This window comes from Pithys albifrons, chromosome 4 (assembly GCF_047495875.1).
Source record: "Pithys albifrons albifrons isolate INPA30051 chromosome 4, PitAlb_v1, whole genome shotgun sequence".
In the NCBI taxonomy this organism is placed as follows: Eukaryota; Metazoa; Chordata; class Aves; order Passeriformes; family Thamnophilidae; genus Pithys; species Pithys albifrons.
Genome location: NC_092461.1, coordinates 27,794,090 through 27,816,835, shown reverse-complemented (window position 1 = coordinate 27,816,835; position 22,746 = coordinate 27,794,090). Strand labels below are relative to the sequence as shown.

General features: G+C 51.3%; 2 protein-coding genes across 3 annotated transcripts in view; both read right to left on the bottom strand.

Annotated features, from left to right (window-relative positions):
- Nucleotides 1-9,302: 9,302 nt before the first annotated feature.
- MAFA (MAF bZIP transcription factor A) lies at nt 9,303-10,449 on the bottom strand. Its single transcript, XM_071553741.1, has one exon. The coding sequence runs from the start codon at nt 10,447-10,449 to the stop codon at nt 9,583-9,585; it is 867 nt and encodes a 288-aa protein (XP_071409842.1). The 3' UTR covers nt 9,303-9,582.
- Nucleotides 10,450-22,185: 11,736 nt separating this feature from the next.
- The window catches only part of ZC3H3 (zinc finger CCCH-type containing 3), a 59,030-nt gene continuing 58,469 nt past the window's right edge, over nt 22,186-22,746 (bottom strand). For both annotated transcript variants that reach the window (XM_071553739.1, XM_071553740.1), the window contains exon 13: nt 22,186-22,454. In XM_071553739.1, the coding sequence (XP_071409840.1) occupies nt 22,423-22,454 (32 nt within the window). In that variant the 3' untranslated portion in view covers nt 22,186-22,422. The remainder of the gene's footprint in view (nt 22,455-22,746) is intronic.

Below are 22,746 nucleotides of genomic sequence, written 5' to 3'. Positions count from 1 at the left end.
GCCCCGCTCCAGCCCCTCAATCTCTTTCCTCAACTGAGGGGCCCAGAACTGAACTCAATACCTTGATGAGGATCTCACTCTAATTCTCCTGAACCACATTCCACAATCCCAGGGTGCTCCAGGCTGGACTTGGACGCTTCCAAGGATGGGGATCCATGACCTCTCTGGGAAACATCTCCATCTTCTTCTTCCTTCTGAGCCTGAGGAATCCTTGAGCACTCACATCCCCCTCTGCTCTTCATCATCACTCCAACCTCCCCCACGAGCCCAAATCCACCAATGTGGCCCCACCAGGTGCCCCCGGGCGGTTTTCCCTTGGGAGAATTGATGAAAGGCACAAATCTCTAAGGATTTCCACTGCCACAGGGCAGGGATAGATGGAATACTGGGAAGGAATCTTTGTCTGGGAGGCTGGGGAGGTCCTGGAATAGAATTCCCAGAGAAGCTGTGGCTGCCCCATTTCGTGGGAGTGTCCAAGGCCAGGTTGGATGGAACTTGGAGCAACCTGGGATAGTGAAATGTGTTCCTGCCCCTGGCAGGGGGTGGAATTGGATCCGTTCCCTTCCCTTCCCTTCCCAAAACTTCCCTTCCCAAACCTTCCCTTCCCTTCCCAAACCTTCCCTTCCCGAACCTTCCCTTCCCGAACCTTCCCTTCCCAAACCTTCCCTTCCCAAACCTTCCCTTCCCTTCCCAAACCTTCCCTTCCCAAACCTTCCCTTCCCAAACCTTCCCAAACCTTCCCTTCGAAACCTTCCCAAAATTTCCCTTCCCTGTTTATGCTCCCTCTGTTTCCATCCATGGAAAAGGAGGATTGGAGAGGAGGGGACACCCAAGGAACCTTTGGATTTTCCTGGTTGGGGAATTAAAGACTGAGCTGGTGGTTGGATTGGGAGATTGGCAGGTCGGGATGAGGAGCTGGGGGGGCAAAGGGATATCCAAGAGTTGGGAATGGAGGCACCAAGGAAAGCTGCAGTGCCTGGAGAGCTGGGATAGCCAAGGAATGGTGGGATCTGAGCAGCACCAGGCCCAGGATGGACTGTCCTGGTGGGTTTCCCACTTGGCAGTGCTGCTGTTTCCCTGTATCCCATATCCCACCTCCCAGATCCCATATCCCACCTCCTGCATCCCGTATCCCACATTCCATATCCTGCACCCCAATTCCCATATCCTATTTGTCACATCTCTTATCCCATATCCCACATTCCGTGTCCACCATCCCAGTTTTCACATCCTTTTTGTCACATCCCTTATCCCGCATCCTGCATCCCACATCCTGCATCCCATATCCTGAATCCCATATCCTGCATCCCACCTGCTCCATCCCATCCCTTGCATCCTGTATCCCACCTCCTGCATCCCATATCCTACATCCCACTTCCAATGTCCTGTATCCTTGCATCATTCATCCCACATCCTGCATCCCACCTGCTCCTTCCAATCTCCTGCATCCCGTATCCCACCTCCTGCATCCCATATCCTGAATTCCACTACCTGCATCCCGCATCCTGTATCCTTGCATTCTGTATCCCATATCCTGCATTCCATATCTTGAATTCCACCTCCTCCATCCCACTTCCTGCATCCCACATCCAATGTCCTGTATCCTTGCATCCTTCATCCCACATCCTGCATTCCATATCCTTCATCCTACATCCTGTATTCCACCGCCTCCATCCAACCTCCTGCATCCCACATCCACATCCTGCATCCAACATCCTGAATCCCACATCCTACAACCCACCTGCTCCATCCCATCCCATATCCTGCATCCCACTTGCTCCATCCCATCTCCTGCATCCTGTATCCCACCTCCTACATCCCATATCCTGCATCCCACATCCAATGTCCTGTATCCTTGCATCCTTCATCCCATATCCTGCATTTCATATCCTGAATCCCATATCCTTTATCCCACTGCCTGCATCCCTCTTCCAGTGTCCTGTATCCTTGCATCCTTCATCCCACAGCCTGCATCCATATCCTGAATTCCACCTCCTCCATCCAACCTCCTGCATCCCAAATCCGTATCCTGAATCCCACTTGCTGCATCCCATCTCCTGCATCCTGTATCCAACCTCCTGCATCCCACATCCAACCTCCTGCATCCCACATCCTGAATCCCATATCCTGCATCCCACCTCCTCCATTCCATCTCCATCCTGCATCCCATATCCTGAATCCCACCGCCTGCGTCCCACATCCTGTGTCCTGTATCCCTACATCCTTCATCCCACATTCCATATCGTGAATTCCACCTCCTCCATCCCACCTCCTGCATCCCACATCCAATGTCCTGTATCCTTGCACCCTTCATCTCACCACCTGCATTCCATATCCTGAATCCCACTTCCCTCATCCCATTACCTGCATCCCACACCCATATCCTGCATCCCACATCCAATGTCCTGCATCCTTGCATCCTCCATCCCACATCCTGCATCCCATATCCTGCATTCCACCTCCTGCATCCCACATCCACATCCTGAATCCCACATCCTACATCCCATACCATATCCTGAATCCCACTTGCTCCATCCCATCTCCTGGATCCTGCATCCCACCTCCTGCATTCCATATCCTGAATCCCCCTGCCTACATCCCACTTCCAACATCCTTTATCCTTGCATCCTTCATCCCACATCCCTCATTCCATGTCCTGCATTCCACCTGCCATATTCCATCTCCCACCTCCTGCATCCCATATCCTGAATCCCATTACCTACATTCCACATCCAATCTCGGCATCCTGCATCCCATATCCTGCATCCCACCTGCTCCATCCCATCTCCTGCATCCTGCATCCCACTTCCTGCATCCCACATCCAGTGTCCTGTATCCCTGCATCCTTCATCCCACATTCCATATCATGAATTCCACCTCCTGCATCCCACATCCTGCATCCCACATCCAATGTCCTGTATCCTTGCACCCTTCATCCCATATCCTGCATTTCATATCCTGAATCCCATATCCTGCATTCCACTTCCTCCATTCCTCCATTCCATCTCCTGCATCCTGTATCCCATATCCTTCATCCCATATCCTGCATCCCATATTCTGCATTCCACCTGCTCCATCCCATTTCCTTCATCCTGCATCCCACAGCCTGCATCCCACCTGCTCCATCCCATATCCTGAATCCCATATCCTGCATTCCACCTGCTCCATCCCATCTCCTTCAACCTGCATCCCATATCCTGAATCCCACTGCCTGCATCCCACATCCAATGTCCTGTATCCTTGCATCCTGCATCCCACAGTCTGCATTCCATATCCTGAATCCCATATCCTTTATCCCACATCCTGAATCCCACTTGCTCCATCCCACCTCCTGCATCCCACATCCATATCCTGCATCCCACATCCTGAATCCCATATCCTGAATCTCACTTACTCCATCCCATCCCATCTCCTGCACCCTGTATCCCACCTCCTGCATCCCACATCCTGCATCCCACATCCAATGTCCTGTATCCTTGCATCCTGCATCCCGTATCCTGCATCCATATCCTGAATTCCACCTCCTCCATCCCACCTCCTGCATCCCATATCCTGAATCCCACTGCCTGCATCCCACATCCCATGTCCTGCATCCTTGCATCTGACATCCCACATCCTGCATCCATATCCTGAATCCCGCATCCAATGTCCTGTATCCTTGCATCCTGTATCCCACATCCTTCATTCCATATCCCGCATCCCACCTCCCACAGCCGCATCCCTGGGCGATCCAAACCCCCCCCCCCCAAACACAAGGAATTTGGGATCAACACCCAGCCATGGTATTCCCATGGGAATGGCCTCACCTCCCATGGAGTTCAGGGATGTGCTGGCAAAGGGGCGGAATAACTTCCATGAATTCCAGGCTTAGGGATGAGCCAGGGAAGTGCCAAAGCACCAAGGTCAGAAATGTATTTATGGATATAAATGTTTTTATGGAAGGTGGGCAGGGAAGTGTTTGGCTCCCAGGGATTCAGGAGCATCCAGGATCCAGCTGGACACGGAGCATGGAAAGGAGGGAATGTACAAAACTCAACCAGGACACAAAAAAACAGTTCCAGCCAAAAATTCCCATTCCGGGCACGGCTCATCCCAATCCCAATATTGGGATTTTCTTTGTTGGGGGCTTCATTTTGCTGGGATTTTAATTAATTCCTGTTTTTTAGAGTCCCAGCAACCCACTGGGATTTGATGGCTGGAATTCCAGCGTTAGGGAGACACTGGGATTGATCCAGGACAGCATTTCTGGGACAAACCTGCGGGGTGGGATCATCGATAATCGAGGAGAAGGAGCGAGGGACACTTTGGAGACGCCAAATCCATCCATTCCTTGGGGATTTCCTCTTGTTTCGCAGCGATCCTGAGAATTCCTGGGCTTGGCCGGGGGTTTGAAGGAATTCCAAGCATCCAGGTGTGCTTGGATAAGGTGTTCCAAGGATGAGAATCCCCCCAAATCACCCGTTTTCCCAGTGGGAATTCCATCAGCAGGGATGGCTGGAGGAATTCCGGCTGTTTCCCAGCCCGGTAATTAAAGCTTTAAAAAGCTCTGCAGGGGGGGCGACCTGGAAGGGGATTTGTCCCCACATTCCCATCCCAAGTGCCACGGACCCTTTGGAGCATCCCATGGGATTGGGGTGCTGTTTTCAGCCCTGGAAAAGGCTGCGGGTTCAGGACGGGGTTGGGATGCAGGAAACACCCGGGATGGGCTGCAGATCCTCCCAAGATCTCCTGAACTCCTGCAGATCCCCCCAAAAAAAACATCCAAAAGATGGGAATGGAGATTCCAGCCCCGCTCCAAGGCTCGGGAAAAATGAGGGGAAAAGCTTTAAAAGGAGGTCAGAGTGACCCAAAAATGCCACACGTCCTCCTGCAGCAGCCGAATATCCGCAGCCCTGCGGCACTTGGGGACACACGAGACTGTCCCGACGCATCCTCCCATCCCAAAAACATGTCCCGACATGCTTGGAATACACACACAGAGCCCTGGAAAGGTCAAGGCGGTGCAGCAATCCCAAAAAAATGCTGCAAAGCCAAGGAGGGATCACTGGGAATGGGAGGGCTCAGCCCCGGCAGCCCCAAGACGGAGACATAAATCGGCCAAATTTGGGCTTTAAAACACTGAAGTTTTATTTCTTCGGCATTGCCAGATCCCAGGAAGGCTGGAGGAAATCAGGGGAATTGGGATCACAGCACCCCAACACCGGGATGGGGCAGGAGGGTGAAATTCCAACCCCAAATTTTCCCAGGGAACTCCCAGGGAATGGGGTCCCCTGTGTGGAAACAACACCCCGTGTCCTAATCCAGCTCTTCCTCTGCTTGGGAGATTTCCAGGAGGTGCTGGAGAAAATATAAATCAGCGGGGAAGCACAAAAAATAGACCACAGTGGTGGAAGGAGTTGGGAATCACATCCCTGGTCCCCTCGGGGGTGATGGAAAAGGGATAATTCCACAATCATTAAAATAATTTGCTCCAGGGGGGGACTCAAAGGATCTTTCCCAGCTCGGTGTCTTCCCAAAAATTAAATTTATAAATCAGAAGGAAAGGGGGAAAAGGGACCAAGTGGTGCTGGGTATGGAGGGAAGGGGGGAAATTGGGAATTCTCAGCCCTAAATTGCTGTCTTTGCTCTGCCGGGAAAAGAATTCCAGGGAAAGAGGTGATTAGTCATCCCATGGGATCCCGGAGTGAGATCCCATGGGCTGGAGATCCCCCCAAAACTCCCATCGAGCCCCCCAAGGGCAGCTCTGCTTCCAAAACCAGCCCCACCGTGCCTGGGAAAGGGGGCAGCGATTCCCGGGATCGTGGAATGGGATCCAGGGATGAGGGAACAGAGGCAGGAATGGAGATCCTCGGGATGGTTTGGGAAAGGCACCAGCCCCAAACATTCCCTTCCTCCCCAAATTCTTGTTTAATTCCAGAACGGGCAGCTGGATGTGCTGTCCCAAAAATAAAAAAGCACCAAGGGAAAGGGATATTGGGAATAAACTTTGGGAAATAACCCCCCAGGAAGCCGCGATTCATCTCCCAAAAATTCCAGGAGAGGAGGGGAAGTCCTGCACAGGCAGCAGGATGGGCTGTGTTTGTTTAGAGTCGGGATGGAAAAGCTTCCCTGGATCTAAAGAGGGATCGATCCCCTCTCCCCAAACCCCCGGGTTTGCCCAACCCTGGGGCGAGTCTCCCTCTCTGCATCCCGAATCCCATCCCAAAATTCCAACGCCGAGCTCGGGATGCTCCAAAACCTTCAAAATAAAGACACTCATCAGCCTGAAAAGGATTAAAAAAAAAAAAATGGGAATGAGGTCTGGGGGTGCAGGAGAGGGAGGACTGGAGGGTTGTGGGGTCACCAACACCCCAAAAATCCCGGGAAGAACCAGGAGATTCCTGGAGGAAATGCCGCAACCACCGAGCCGGGGCAGCTGAGCGAAAACAGAGGAAGGAAAGCACATATATATTAAAAAAAATATAAATAAAATGCTCCAAAAATATGTCGGACCGAGGGCTGTGTTGTTGTTCGTCCCGCTGAGCTCGGCACGGTCGGGAAAAGCCGCGAGCGGAGCGGCCGCGCTCGGGAATTGCGGACAAACCTCCTTCCAAAGAGTCCCAAAAAAACCCCCAAAAATATCTGTAAAAACCCCAGCACGGAAGGTTTTCTTCAGGGAAGGCGCGTGTTTGGTTTGTGAAGGGTTTGGGTTTTTTATCCTTTCATTAATTAAAACCTCGAGAGGGAAAAGGAGAAAGAGGAAAGAAAAATCATTTTATTACCGTGTCAAATTAAGCCGGGACGGTGTCGGACAAACTGGGATCAAACTGGATCCGAGGATTTTTTTCCAAAGGGATAAAGATCTTCAGGACCTTCCAGCCGGGAAATAAAACCCAAAAACCACCCAAAACCCGGCTGGAAAGGAGAAAAAAATAAAAAAAAAAACGGCAGGAAAAGTGAAAAGCCGGAATTGAACGGGGCAGAGGAGACGAATCCACACGGGATTTATCGCTCGGCATCAACACCAGCACTCGGAGGGAGGACCCCCCAAATGAGGACACGCTGCGGGAACCCCCCCAGGATGAGAGAAAAGCCGAGCGAGGCTTTAATTGAATATAAGTTGTTTTTTTTTATCTTGATGCAACATCGTTAAAACCGTCACAAATCGAAACAACAGGTCGTTAAAAACGCTTCGCACGATCAGTCCCTAAAATGCACCAGGCGCTTCCCCAGCTCGCTCTGTCCGCAGGACCCTTTTGGTTCGCCCCCCAAAATTAGGGGGTTTCTTAACTTTTTCTTCCCTTCTTTTTTTTAAATAAGCAACTCGTTTAAAATGAATAAAAAATAAAACAACCAACCAAACCCACCCCGCTCCTCCAGCCAAGGATCGGTCCAACGATTGCACCAATTCTTAATCCTCTTTTTCCCCCCACACAACAAATAATGTGCATTTTCTTTCTTTCTTTCCCCCCCCCCCCCAGACATCGAGGTTAAAATAAGATCCCGTTCCCCCGAGGGTTAATAAATAAATCTGGTGCATAGTGAGATAGCAGCCAACCCTTTGCAGTCCATAAATTACTATATTGCCTTTCAGGTCGCCCTAAAATTGTGACCTCTCCCCTCCCTCCCCCCTCCCCACTATTTTTTAAGAGCATAGATAATTTTAAATCTCTATAAAACAGTATTATTTAACCCAATCGGTTCCTGTATATAGTGCATTCGGCTTCTCCCCAACACCATTAAATTAACTCGGATATTATTTGCATGCTGTTACATACAAACTTTTAAGACTCGTGTAATTTTTTTTTTCATTTTTTCTAAAGGGTTTTGGGGGTTTTTGTTGTTTTTTTAGGGTTTTTTTTTTACAGGTTTTTTTTTGTCGTAAATCACCAAGCAAAATATAGGCTCAAAAAGAAAAAAAAAAAAGGCAAAAAACGAACTAATTTTCTACATATTTACAAAGGTGAATAAGTTAAACGTGGCTCAGTTTTCGCCTGGCCGGGAATGGGGAAAATGGGGGGAAAATTGGGGAGGTGGGATGGGGGGAAGGACGGGGGGAATGGGGAGAAGGAGGACGGGGGGAATGGGGGGAAGGAGGACGGGGAGAATGGGGGAAATGGGGGAAATGGGGGAAATGGGGGGAAGGAGGACGGGGAGAATGGGGGGAAGGAGGACGGGGAGAATGGGGGGAATGGGGGGAAGGAGGACGGGGAGAATGGGGGGGAATGGGGGGAAGGAGGGACGGGGAGAATGGGGGGAATGGGAGGGAAATGGGGGAAATGGGGGGAAATGGGGAATGGGGAAATGGGGGAAATGGGGGGAAGGAGGACGGGGAGAAGGGGGGGAATGGGGGGAAGGAGGACGGGGAGAGGGGGGGAATGGGGGGAAGGAGGACGGGGAGAATGGGGGAATGGGGGGAAGGAGGACGGGAGAATGGGGGAATGGGGGGAAGGAGGACGGGGAGAATGGGGGGAATGGGGGGAAGGAGGACGGGGAGAATGGGGGAATGGGGGGAAGGAGGACGGGGAGAATGGGGGGAATGGGGGGAAGGAGGACGGGGAGGAATGGGGGGAATGGGGGGAAGGAGGACGGGGAGAATGGGGGGAATGGGGGGGAAATGGGGGAAATGGGGGGAAATGGGGGAAATGGGGGGAAGGAGGACGGGGAGAGGGGGGAATGGGGGGAAGGAGGACGGGGAGAGGGGGGAATGGGGGGGAAGGAGGGACGGGGAGAATGGGGGGAATGGGGGAAGGAGGACGGGGAGAATGGGGGGAATGGGGGAAATGGGGGAAATGGGGGAAATGGAAATGGGGGGGAAGGAGGACGGGGAGAGGGGGGAATGGGGGGAAGGAGGACGGGGAGAGGGGGGAATGGGGGGAAGGAGGACGGGGAGAGGGGGGAATGGGGGGAAGGAGGACGGGGAGGGGGGGAATGGGGGAAGGAGGACGGGGAGAGGGGGAATGGGGGGAAGGAGGACGGGGAGAGGGGGAATGGGGGGAAGGAGGACGGGGAGAGGGGGGAATGGGAAGGAGGATGGGGAGGTGGGAAAGGAAATGGGAAGGAGGATGGGGAGGTGGGAAAGGGAATGGGAAGGAGGATGGGGAGGTGGGAAAGGGAATGGGAAGGAGGATGGGGAGGTGGGAAAGGGAATGGGAAGGAGGATGGGGAGGTGGGAAAGGGTATGGGAAGGATGGATGGGGAGGTGGGAAAGGGAATGGGACAGGACGCGGCGCTGCCGGGAGACCCCCCCGACCCATCCCTGGGGGGGTGGGGGGAACCCTCGAAGAAGAAAACTCGAATTGAGGGTAAACAGGGGGGGAAAGGTATGGGGGGGAGGAGGGGAGGGAGGACGAGCCACCAGGATGGCGCTGATGTTGCTCCCGGGAAGGGGGTGGCCATACACGTCCCGCATGCAAGGCTGGCTCCAGGTCCGCCCCCCCTGCTCGCCCACCCCGAGTCCCCACGAGTTCAACTTCCCCTCCCCAAAACTGCAGTGGGGTGGTAATAATATTATTAATTTTTTTTAAATACAAGCGGCGGGTTTGCTCTCCCCGCACGAGGGGAAATAAAAGGGATCCCACCCCATCCCACCACCAGCCCGGCTCACATGAAGAAGTCGGCGGTGGCTTTGGGGGCTGCGGATGGGGAGGGTTCCCTCGGGAAACCCCGCCCGGCCAACTTCTCGTATTTTTCTTTGTACAGATCCCTTTCCTTGGCCAAGCGGGTCACCTCCTGCTTGAGCTGCTCCACCTGGCTCTGCAGTTGGCATTTCTCGTTCTCCAAGATGTGCCGTTGCTGGACCCGCTTGTAGCGGCAGGATTGAGCGTAGCCCCGGTTCTTCAAGGTCCTCCTCTTCTGCTTGAGGCGGATCACCTCCTCCTTGCTGAAGCCCCGCAGCTGCCGGTTCAGCTCCCGCACCGACATACTCACCAGCTGATCGTCGGAGAACCGATCCTCCAGGCGAAGGTGGTGATGATGATGATGGTGGTGGCCGGGATGGTGATGGGCGGCCGGTGGCATCTCCTCGCCCCCGAAGGGTTGAGGTCGGAAGGGCTCGTAGCCTTGGTGGTGATGATGATGATGGTGAGGGGCACCGATCAACGCCTCCACCGCGTCCTCCGGCGTCAGGTTGAGAGCTTCGGGGTTGAGGTGGTGCTGGTAACCCGACATCCAGTACAGCTCCTCCAGCTGCTGTTTGGAGCCCAGCGAAGCGGCGGTGGTGGCCGGGGGACCCGGGGCTGGTTGCCCACCGGGGCTTGGAGCGCAGAAACTGGGCGAGGAAGGCACGGAGGAGCAGGGCGTGCTGAGCGGGGTGGAGGAGAGAGACCCGGCGGGCAGACGGTGGCACAGCCGCTCCGCCTCCGCCGGCTCCTTCTTCACCTCGAACTTCATCAGGTCGAAATCGTTCACGTACTCGATGGCCAGGGGGCTCGTGGGCAGCTCGGCGCTCATGGCCAGCTCCGAGGCCATCTCAGTCCATGGAGGGACCGGGGAGGGAGCCCCCGGGCACCGCCGCGCTCCGACGGCCGAGGGTCCCGCGGGCTCCGGGGCTGCGGCACAACCGGGGCTGTCCCGAGGGGGCTGCGGGACCCTCCGGCGGGGCTTTACCGGGAGGTTCAGGGGGGCTGCGGGACCCTCCGGCGGGGCTTTGCTGCGGGGTTAAGCGCGGCTCCGGTACCCTCGGCTGAGGATTTGCTGCGGGCGCTCAGCCGGACTGTGGGAACCCCCGGCGGGGCTTTGCGGTGCGATCCAGTCGGGCTGCGGGACCTGCGGACGGAGCTTCCCGGTGCGGGTCAGCGGGGTTGGGACCCTCCGATGGGACTTTGCGGTGCGGGTCAGAGGGGTCGGGACCCTCCGATGGGACTTTGCGGTGCGGGTCAGAGGGGTCAGGACCCTCTGATGGGACTTTGAGGTGCGGGTCAGAGGCGTCGGGACCCTCCGACGGGGCTTTGCGGTGCGGGTCAGAGGGGTCGGGACTCTCCGACGGGGCTTTGAGGTGCGGGTCAGAGGGGTCGGGACTCTCCGACGGGGCTTTGCGGTGCGGGTCAGCGGGGTCGGGACCCCCCGATGGGACTTTGCGGTGCGGGTCAGAGGGGTCGGGACTCTCCGACGGGGCTTTGAGGTGCGGTTCTTCTCGGTTCCTGCGCGGGGCTTTGCTGCGGGTTCAGCCGGGCTTGGGGACCCTTTGCCGGGGCTCTTCTGCGGGTTCAGCCGGGCTCGGGGACCCTCCGACAGGGCTCCCCTGCGGGTTCAGCCGTGCTCGGGGCTCCGCTGCGGTTTCAACCGGGCTCGGCGACACTTTGCCGGGGCTCGGGGACCCTCGGACAGGGCTCTGCTGTGGGTTCCACCGTGCTCGGGGCTCCGCTGCGGGTTCAGCGGGGCTCGGGGACCCTCGGACAGGGCTGTGCTGCGGGTTCAGTCGGACTCGAGGACCCTCCAACGGGGGTCCGCTGTGGGTTCAGCCGGGCTCGAGGCTCTGCTGCGGGTTCAGCCAGACTCGGGGACCCTCGGACAGGGCTCCGCTGCGGGTTCAGCCTGACTCGGGGACCCTCCGACAGGGATCGGGGACACTCGGACTGGGCTCTGCTGTGGGTTCCGCCGTGCCCGGGGCTCCGCTGGGGGTTCAGGGGGGCTCGGGGACCCTCGGACAGGGCTCCGCTGCGGGTTCAGTCGGACTCGGGGACCCTCGAACAGGGCTCTGCTGTGGGTTCAGCCGGGCTCGGGACTCTGCTGCGGGTTCAGCCGGGCTCGGGGACCCTTTGCCGGGACTCCGCTGCGGGGCTCAGCCAGCCGGGCTCCTGCGCTCGCCTCCGACGGGACTTCGCGCTGAGGTTCAGCCGCGCTCCGGGTCGGGGCTCCGGGCCCCCAGCTGTGCCCTCCGGGGCTCGGCTCCGCTGCAGTGCGGGACTCCAGGACCCTCCTGCGGCCGCCCCTCCGCTCTCGGGCCGGGCGGGCTCCGCCGCTGGCTGCGGCCGCTTCCCAATGGCGAGGAGCGGGCAGCGCCCTGCCCGCCCCTTCCTGCCTTCCCCTGGCACCTGCCCCAGCCCCACCTCCCCGGGCTGCGATCCCGAGCCTTCTCCTGCCTCCTCCTCCTCCTCCTCCTCCTCCTCCTCGTCGTCCCGCCGGGACCCGGCGCTGGGGGCGGGGGCCGCTCCCTGCCCGCCCCTGCCCCGACCGGCGCCGCCGCCGCCGCCGCCGGGCGCTCAATGGAACTCGCGGCTTTATATCCCGGGAACCGGGGCAGGGACACGCCTTTGGAGGAGGTGACAACATATTCCAGCTTCTCAGCACGCTTGGATTTGCATATCCCCATGGCAACGCCCCCGGGGCAGCCGTCAATCGCCGGGAGTTTTGGGGGGGCTTCACATCCCACCGACATCGCGCCGTGTTGGCTTCACATCCCACCGACAGACCCGAGCGGGGAGAAATAGCAAAGAAATCCCGATTTCCTCGCCCGCTTTATAATGAGAAGGACCCAAAAAAGAGGGGGTTGAGCCCGAAGAGGGTTTGATTTCAGCTCGCTGGATGCGGCCCCTTCCTCACCTCGGGAGCAGCGCAGCGCCTTTCCTTTATATGTCCTTCCCTGCTTGCCAAATATGTGAATTTTTGGGAATTTTCAGGGATGTTCCCGGGAACTGGTGGTGGGCAGGGAGCGGCGCCCGCTCCCGGCTTTGTGTCACCTGCACCTGGCACAGGAGCGGGAGCGCCACCTGCTCCGGGAACACCATTCCAGCACCTGGGAAAGGTGTCACCAACACCGAGTGGAAGCCGCTCAGGGGGTGGGGGGTGCTCAGCCCACCCCTGGGTGACGTCCTGGCTGTCCCCTCCTGTCCCCGCGTGGATCCTGAAGGATGGGAGGGAAACTGAGGCACGGGGGAGTCACCGTGGAATTGTCCCACCTAAAATCCCAAGGGATGAGCAGCTTCATCCCACTGAGGGTGTCAAATCCAACTGCTCATCCCCTCGGGATCCGAGATTGTCTGTGTCACCCACAGGGTGCACCCAGGGCATCCCATCCCACAGAATTCCACATGGAATGGGAAAGGTGATGGGAAAGCCCTGGTTGAGGATTTGGGGACAAAGGACACTGCCCTTCATGGCTGTTAATTGACCCTCCAAAAGTGGGGTCAAATAAATGCAAAAAAAGGGGGTTTAGGGGGAATCATAGAATGGATTGGGTTGGAAAAGACCTCCCAGATCATCAAGTCCAGCCCTTGGTCCAACTCCAGTCCCTTTACCAGATCATGGCACTCAGTGCCACGGCCAAGCTCAGCTGAAAAACCTCCAGGGATGGGGAATCCACCCCCTCTCTGGGCAGCCCATTCCAATGCCTGAGCACTCTCTCTGCAAAGAATTTCTCTCTCATCTCCCACTTCAATTTCCCCTGGCAGAGCTTGAGCCCATCGTGCCCCCTTGTCCTATTGCTGAGTGCCTGGGAGAAGAGACCAACCCCCACCTGGCCAGAACTTCCCTTCAGGGAGTTGTGGGTCACAGGATTGTGCAGTTTCTGAGTTATGGGGTCATGGAGTTGTTATGGGGCCATGGAATGATGGAGAGGAGGGAGCAGAAGGGCAGTTCCAGGCTCTCCAGAGGGGCCTGGAGTTCGCTGCAGGGAGGGAAAAGGAGAGGCGAGTCCTGGGATTGAACCCTCTGGAGAACCTTGGGGTGGTTCCTGAAATTATGGGGGAATTGTGGAATCACAGAATCACAGAATGGATTGGGTTGGAAAAGACCTCTGAGATCATCAAGTCCAACCCTTGGTCCAACTCCAGGCCCTTTACCAGATCATGGCACTCAGTGCCACGGCCAAGCTCAGCTGAAAAACCTCCAGGGGTGGGGAATCCACCAAGGAATGAAATCCCTGATCCTGCTGCAATTAAATCCCACATTTCTCCTGGATTTGGCCTCTGGAGGGTCCATCTTTTCCCCTCCTGACTGAGCTGGGGCAGGCTGGGGGGATTTGTCCCCCCTTGGGAAGGGTCAGAGATGCAGGAAAAGGTCCAAGAGTGATCCTGGCAGTGCTGGATGTTATTCCATATTGGATAAGCAGGGACATGGATATCCCACACTGGAGATCCCAAAATTGGGTGTGGAATAACGACCCGCCGTCCCCCCTCCAGGGAGGGAACAAAAAAGGGCATTTTAACGATTTTCCAACAAAAACTCCTTTTCCACAGAGCGATTTTAACCCTTTTTTCCTTAATCATGTGACTCCAGTCCATCCCTGGAGACCTTTGTAGTGGAATATCGGGATCTTCCTCTGGGAATACACAGGGAGGAGCCACCCTGGCACCGCCCCAAAGCTACACCCACCTCGGGGGGCACCCGCCCCCTCCAGCAGCTGCCACCCGGCCTTGGCACAGGAGCCAGGGAGGGATCAGGAGCGGGCGGGGATCCAACGGGGCCGTCCCTCCCCGGCGACACCCCCGCGGGTATTTTTAGGAAGTGGCCGTGGCTTGTCCCCAAACCCTCCCAGCTAAGTTTACTCACAGGGGGTCAAGTGACATAACCAGGGTTTGGTGGCCTCGGGATGGCCTTGGGATCACGTCACTTGGGGCTTTTGGAGCTCGTGTGTCCCGTTAACCCTTCGAGCAGGTCCTGCCTCGGGTTCATTGGAGGTTCCAGCAGCATCCAGGGTGGGGTGTTGGTGGTTTGGAGCCCCTCAGGGGGATGTCACCCCATGGAGAGGGTAGGGTCCATCCTGAGGAACCCCCTGAGCTGGTGGGACCATCTTGGTGCTCCAGCAGCATCTCCAGCTGGATGTGCAGAAGGATAAGGAATTTTGGGAGGGTGGGAATCACACAATGAAGGTGGGAGGAGGAGGAAGAGGAGGAGAAGGAGGAGGAGGAAGAGGAGGAGGAGGAGGAGGAGGAGGAGGAGGAGGAGGAGGAGGAGGAGGAGGAGGAGGAGGAGGAAGGCAGGGAACTCCTCACCCCATGGAGAGGGTGGGGTCCATCCTGAGGAACCCCCTGAGCTGGTGGGACCGTCAAGATGCTCCACCAGCATCTCCAGCTGGATGTGCAGAAGGATCAGGAATTTTGGGAGGGTGGGAATCACACAATGAGGAGGAGGAGAAGGAGGAGGAGGAGGAAGAGGAGGAGGAGGAGGAGGAGGAGGAGGGCAGGGAACTCCTCACCCCATGGAGAGGGTGGTGTCCACCGTGAGGAACCCCCTGAGTTGGTGGAACCATCTTGATGCTCCACCAGCGTCTCCAGTTGGATTCAGAGAAGCATCAGGAATTTTGGGAGGGCAGGAATCACACAATGAAGGAGGAGGACCAGGAGGACCAGGAGGACCAGGAGGAGGAGGAGGAGGTGGGCAGGGAACTCCTGACCCCATGGAGAGGGTGGTGTCCACCATGAGGAACCCCCTGAGCTGGTGGGACCGTCTTGATGCCCCACCAGCATCTCCAGCTCAGTGTGGAGAAGGATCAGGAACTTTGGGAGGGTGGGAATTACACAATGAAGGAGGAGGAGGACAAGGAGGAAGGCAAGGAACTCCTCACCCCATGGAGAGCGAGTTGTCCATCCTGATCAATTCTATGAACTGGTGGGTCCATCTTGATGCTCCACCAGCATCTCCAGCTGGATGTGGAGAAGGACCAGGAGGAGGAGAAGGAGGAGAAGGACCAGGAGGAGGATCAGGAGGAAGAGGAGGACCAGAAGAACCAGGAGGAGGAGAAGGACCAGGAGGAGGATGATGATGAGGAAGGCAGGGCAGGCCCACCCCTCTGCCCGGCCGCAAGCCGAGCCCGGCCGATGTTCCTTCCCTTGGCACCCCGCGGGGCACCGGGAGCGGTGCCAGCCAGGAGAGTTTTCCAGGAATTGTTTATGGAGCCTTCCAGAAACGCCTGTTCCAGCCCCTCCATCCGTGGCATCCCAAGGAACGTCATTCCCATTCCCAGGGATGGAGAAATCCCACGGGATCCCATCCATGGGCTGGGGGAGAATGTTGGGAATGACTCACACACCCCCCCCCCCCCCCCCTCAGCAGAGCCTTAAGGAGAGAATTCCAAAGGAATTCCAAAGGAATTCCAACCCCTCATCGGGAAGGGAGCGGCGCTGGCGGCCCTAATTGGTTCGTTTAATTAGCGTAGTCCTCATTAGGGATTCATGGATGGGGGAAACTCCAAAGGTCCCGCTCCCCATCCCGGAGGATTCGCGGCTCCTTCTCCTGGGGGGGATTTTTAGGGAATTTCGGGGGGTTTGGTTTGTTTTTTGTGTGTGTTGGTTTTGGGGTTTTGTTTTGTTTTCTTTTTTTGTTTTGTTTTTTTTTTATTTTTTTTGTTTTGGTTTTTTGGTTTTTTTTGTTTGTTTGTTTTGGGGTTTTTTGGTTTTTTTTTTGTTTGGTTTGGGTTTTTTTGTGTTTTAGGGTATTTTTTGTGGGATTTTTTTGTTTTTCTTTTGCTTTTGTGATTTTTTGGTTTTTTTTTGTGTTTGGTTTTTTTTGTGGTTCTTCTGTTTGGGAGTTTTTGTTTGCTTTTTGCTTTTGTTTTGTTTGGGGTTTGTGGGGGGTTTTTTGTTTTTTGTTTTTCGGGGGTTTTTTTTGTGTGGGTTTTTGGTGTTTTTTTGTTTCTTTTGTTTTTTGTTTGGTTTTCTGTGTGTGTGTTTTGGCTTTTTTGTGTTTTTGTTTGTTTTTCTCATTTTGTTTTCTGTTTTTTATTTTTTGTTTTGTTTTTCCTATTTTGTTTGGGGATTTTTATTTATTTTGTTTTGGGGTGTTTGGGGTTTTTTTTGTTTTGGGTTTTTGGGGTTTTTTGGGGTTTTTTTGTGTTTTGGGGTATTTTTTGTGTTGTTTTTGTTTTACTTTTGGGTTTTTTTCTTTTTTGTATTTGGGGATGTTTTGTGTGTGATTTTTTTTGCTTTTTTGTGTTTGGGGGTTTTTTTGTGTGTTGTTTTTTATTTTTGTTTTTCTTTGGGGATTATTGTTATTTTTTTGTTTTTGCTTTTGTTTTGTTTGGGTTTTGTGGGGGTTTTTTTGTTTTTTGTTTTTTGGGGTTTTTTTGTGTGTGGGATTTTTGGTGGTTTTTTGGTTTTTTTGTGTGTGTGCTTTTGGGGTTTTTTTCTGTGTTTTTTGTTTTTCTTATTCTGTTTTGTGTTTTTTATTTTTTTGTTTTGGTTTTCTTTGTTTTGGGTTTTTGGTGTTTTGGGGGTTTTTTTGGTTTATTTTTTGTGTTTTGGGGTATTTTTTGTGTTGTTTTTGTTTTACTTTTGGGATTTTTTCTTTTTTTTGTATTTGGGGATTTTTTTGTGTGTTGTTTTTTATTTTTGTTTTTCTTTGGGGATTTTTTTTGTTTTTACTTTTGTTTGGGTTTTGTGGGGGTTTTTTTCTTTGTTTTTTGTTTTTTGGGGTTTTTTGTGTGTAGGTTTTTTGGTGTTTTTTTTCTTTCTTTTGTTTTTTTTTGTTTGGGTTTTTTTGTGTGTTTTTTGGCTTTTTTTGTGTTTTCTGTTTGTTTTTCTTATTTTGTTTTGTGTTTTTTATTTTTTGTTTTGTTTTTCCTATTTTGTTTGGGGGTTCTTTATTTTTTTTTTTTTGCTTTGGGTTTTTGGTGTTTTTGAGGGTTTTTTTGGTTTATTTTTTGTGGTTTGGGGTATTTTTTGTGTTGCTTTTGTTTTTGTTTTACTTTTGGGATTTTTTTCTTTTTGTGTTTGGGGACTTTTTGTTTGTGATTTTTTTTTGCTTTTTTTTGTTTGTGATTTTTTTTTGCTTTTTGTGTTTGGGTTTTTTTTGTGTGTTATTTTTTATTTTTGTTTTTGTTTGGGGTTTTTTATTTTTTTTGTTTTTGCTTTTGTTTTGTTTGGGTTTTGGGGGGTTTTTTGTTTGTTTTTATTTAGCTTGGGTTGGTTTTTTTTCTTTTATGATTGTTTTGGTGGGTTTTTTGGTGTTTTTTTATCTGTTTTGGTTTTGGGGGTTTTTGTTTGTTTTTCTTTTGGGGGGTTTTGTTTGGTTTTTTTTGTTTTGGATTTTTTCTTTTTTCGTGTTTTTTTTGTTTGTGTTTTTTTGTTTTGGTTTTGCTTTTTGGGGATTTTTGTGTTCATTTCTGTTTTTTTTGGTTTTTTTTGGTTTGGGTTTTTTTGTGTTTTGATTTTTTGAGTTTCTGGGGGGGATTTTTGTTTTCCTTCTGTGCGTGAATTTTTTTTTTGTCTGGTTTGGGTTTTTTTTGTTTGTGTTTTTTGGGTTTTGTTTTGGTTTTGTGTGGTGGGTTTTTTTGATTTTTGCTTTTGTTTGGTTTTGGGGTTTTTTTTTGTTTTTTTGTGGGTTTTTTGTTTACTTTTGGGAGGTTTTTTTGCTTTTTTGTCTTTGGGGGTTTTTTTGTTTTTGTTTTTTTTTTGTTTTGTGTGTTTTTTGTGTTTTTTGTTTTCTTTTGTTTGTTTTTTTTTGTCTTTTTGGGGGTTTGGGGTTTTTTTGTGTGTGTTTTTTGTGGTTTTGTTTGTTTTCTTTTGTTCAGTTTTTTTCCTTTTTTTTGTTTTTTGTGTGTGGAGTTTTGTGGGGGTTTTTGTTCAGTTTTTTTTTCTTTTTTGTCTTTTGGGGGTTTTTTGTTTTGTTTTTTGTTTTGTTTTTTGTGTAGTTTTTTGTTCTCTTTTGTTTAGTTTTTTTTGTCTTTCTGGTTTTTTTTTTTAGTTTGTATTTTGTGTGTGTGGTTTTTTTGTGGGCTTTTTGTTCAGTTTTTTTTTGCTTTTCTGTCTTTTTGGTTTTTTGTTTGTTTTTGTGTGTGAGTTTTTTGTGGTTTTTTGTTTTTCTTGGTTCATTTTTTTGCTTTTTTGTCTTTTGGGGTTATTTTGTTTTTGTGTTTTTTGTGTGTTTTTTGTGGTCTTTTTTTTTTCTTTTGTTCAGTTTTTTTTCTTTTTTGTCTTTTGGGGGTTTTGGGAATTTTTGTGTGTTTTTTGTGGTTTCTTAATTTTCTTTCATTTTTTGTTTTGTCTTTTTTTGTCCTTTTTTTGTGGTTTTTTTGTTTCCTTTTGTTTATTTTTTTCTTTTTTGTCTTTTTTGGTTTTTTGTTTGTTTGGTTTTGTGTGTTTTTGTGGGTTTTCTGTTTGCTTTTGTTTAGTTTTTTCTTTTTTGTCTTTTGGGGGCTTTTTGTTTGGTTTTTTTTTAGTTTTTTGTGTGTTTTTGTTTTCTTTTGTTCAGGTTTTTTTGCTTTTTTGTCTTTTTGGGGGTTTTATGTTTGGATTTTTTTGGGGTTTTTGTGTGGTTTTTTGTGATTTTTTTTTGTTTTCATTTGTTTCTTTTTTTTTTGCTTTTTTGTCTTTTTGGGGTTTTGGGGTTTTTTTTCTGTTTTTTTTGTTTTCTTTTGTTCTTTCTTTTGGGGGCTTTTTTGGTCTTTTTGTTTTTTTTTTTTGTGTGTGTGGTTTTTTTGTGTTTTTTTTCTTTTGTCCAGTTGTGGTTTTTTATTCTTTTTTGTCTTTTTGGGGTTTTTTTGTTTGGATTTTTTTTGTGTTTTTGTGTGTTTTTTGTGTGGGGTTTTTTGTGCTTTTTTTGTTTTTATTTCTGTTTTTTTTTTTGCTTTTTTGTCTTTTTGGGGGTTTTTTGTTTGGATTTTCTTGGGGTTTTTTTGTGTTTTTTGTGGGTTTTTTGTGTTTTTTTGTTTTCATTTGTTTCTCTTTTTTTTGCTTTTTTGTCTTTTTGGAGTTTTTTGTTTGGATTTTTTTTGCTTTTTTGTGTGGTTTTTGTGTGTTTTTTTGTGTTTTTTTTGTGTTTTTTTGTTTTCATTTGTTTCTTTTTTTTTTGCTTTTTTGTCTTTTTGGGTTTTTTTCTTTCTTTCTTGTTTTTGTTCTGTTTTTCTTTGTGTTTTTTCCTTTTTTTCCCTTTTTTTAGATGACTAACCATCAGTTCAGTCTGAAACCCCCAAACAACAAATCAAATCAAGATTTGGGGACCCTTTTCCATCAGCTGTGCTGGATCTTTCCCGGAATTCCGATGGATAAAACCACAAGGAATCCAAATCCACCCCCATTCCAGGAGGAAACTCTTTATTTACAAACCAAAACACACCAAAAAAGGGACATTTTTGTACCAACAGCGACAACAAAAAGGTTTTTATTCCAACCCAGGGACCAAAAGCCCCCCCAGGGATGGAAATGGGACCCTCTGGATTTGGGATGGAGCCAAAGGAAAACCCCCCTTGGAATGTTTGGGAATTGTCGGATCTTCCCGGAGCCCCCTCAGCCCATCTCATTCCCAAGGAATTCCAGCCCTTCCCAAATTCCTGTTGATCCCTTTCCCCCCCCCCCCCCCCAGGATTCTTAATGTGGAGCAAATCCTGCCATTCCCAAAATTCCCACCTGCAGCCACCATTCCCAAAAAGCCTTTGGAAGTTGCACCTGTGGATGTAAATCCCAACAAAATCCTCTCGCCTGGACTTGGGAAATCCAAAAAAAAATCCCCAAAAAACCCCTCTGGAATGGTTGGTTTGGGTCTCCCATGGGATTGGGAGATGGGATCAGATTCCAGGGAATCTTCAGGGTTCTGCTCCCAACACAATTCCATTGGGAATGCTCCAAGAAAATTCCCTGCCAAAACCAAGGGATGGGATTCAGGGAATGGAGACCTGGGGGGCTTCACATCCTGTCACATCCCAGAACTTGTCCCGAAAAACAGCGGATTCCCTGGAATTCTGGGAATGTCCCAGGATGGCATTGAATGACCTCAGGTTCCCAAATCCACCTCGTGTCCAGGACAGCCCCTTGGGAATGGGAATGGGAGTGGGACTGGGAGTGGGAATGGGAAGGGGAATGGGAATGGGAAGGGGAATGGGAATGGGAATGGGAAGGGGAATGGAAACAGGAATGGGAATGGGAATGGGAAGGGGAATGGGAAGGGGAATGGGAATGGGAAGGGGAATGGGAATAGGAATGGGAAGGGGAAGGGGAATGGGAATGGGAAGGGGAAGGGGAATGGGAATGGGAATGGGAAGGGGAACGGGAAGGGGAAGGGGAAGGGGAACGGGAAGGGGAAGGGGAAGGGGAAGGGGAAGGGGAAGGGGAAGGGGAATTGGAATGGGAATGGGAAGGGGAATGGGAAGGGGAACGGGAACGGGAAGGGGAAGGGGAAGGGGAATGGGAATTGGAATGGGAATGGGAAGGGGAATGGGAAGGGGAAGGGGAAGGGGAATGGGAATGGGAAGGGGAAGGGAAAGGGGAATGGGATGCAGTTTTGAGTCAGTTTTGGGGCAGTTTTGGGTCATTTTGGGGCCATTTTGGGGCAGTTTTGAGTCAGTTTTGGGGGATTTGGGGTCATTTCAAAGCAGTTTTGGGGCATTTTGGGGCAGTTTTGAGTCAGTTTTGGGGGATTTGGGGTCATTTCAAAGCAGTTTTGGGGCATTTTGGGGCAGTTTTGAGTCAGTTTTGGATCAGTTTGGGTCAATTTTGGGGCCATTTTGGGTCATCTGGGGAAGTTTTGAGTCAGTTTTGGGGCAGTTTTCGGTCATATTGGGGCAGTTTTGGGGCATTTTGTGTCATTCTGGGGCAGTTTAGAGTCAGATTTGGGCGATTTGGGGTCATTTTGAAGCAGTTTTGGGGCCGTTCTGGGTTATTTTGGGGCAATTTTGGGTCATTTCAGAGCAGTTTTTGTGGATTTTGAGCCATTTCTGGCCAGTTTGGTGCCACTTCAGGACAATTTGGGGTCATTTGGGGGCAGTTTTGGGTCATTTGGGGGCCATTCTGAGTCAGTTTGGGGGGATTTGGGGTCATTCCGAAGCAGTTTTGGTCATTTTGTGTCATTTTGTGGCAATTTTGGGGCAGTTTTGGGGGATTTGGGATCATTTTGGGGGCCGTTTGGGTCATTTTGGGACAGTTTTGAGTCAGATTTGGGGCAGTTTTGGGTCATTTTGGGGCAGTTTTGGGGAATTTGGGGTCATTTCAAAGCAGTTTTGGGGCATTTGGGTCAATTTTGGGGCAGTTTTGGGTCATTTGGGGCAGGTCTGAGTCAGTTTTGGGGTCATTTTGTGTCATTCTGGGGCAGTTTTGAGTCAGATTTGGGCGATTTGGGGTCATTTTGAAGCAGTTTTGGGGCCGTTTTGGGTTATTTTGGGTCATTTTGAGGCAATTTTGGGTCATTTCAGAGCAGTTTTTGTTGATTTTGAGCCATTTCTGGCCAGTTTGGTGCCACTTCAGGACAATTTGGGGTCATTTGGGGGCAGTTTTGGGTCATGGCAGGGAAGCTCTTCCCGACCCCACCAGGAGCTTCACTGAGGATTTGCCTTCAACAAACCAACTGAAAATGTCCTTTATTGGTCAACTCAAAAACTTCCAACAAAGCCCTTCCCGGCAGGAATTCCCTGTGGGAATGGGGGGTGTTATTCCCACCTGGATGTCCTGAAGAAGCAGGAGGGGAAGGGGGTGCCACCTGTGGCATCCTGAGGTAGGTGCCAGGCCGTGCCCGGCTCTCCCGGTTCCTGAGCTGATCCGGCGGGATCGGGAATTCCTCGGAATTCCTGGGAATTCCTCAAAGCCGGGGCTTGATCTGCAGCCGTTTGCCTGGAAAGAGGGAAGGGAAAGGTGGTGGTGGGATGGGGGGAACACGTCTGGACACGTGGGATGGTTCCAGTGGGATGAACTTCAACAGGGCCAAGTGCAGGTCCTGGACAGGCTGGAGGGATCTGGAGAAGGATCTGGACGGGCTGGAGGGATCTGGAGAAGGATCTGGATGGGCTGGAGGGATCTGGAGAAGGACCTGGACAGGCTGGAGGGATCTGGAGAAGGATCTGGATGGGCTGGAGAGATCTGGAGAAGGATCTGGATGGGCTGGAGGGATCTGGAGAAGGATCTG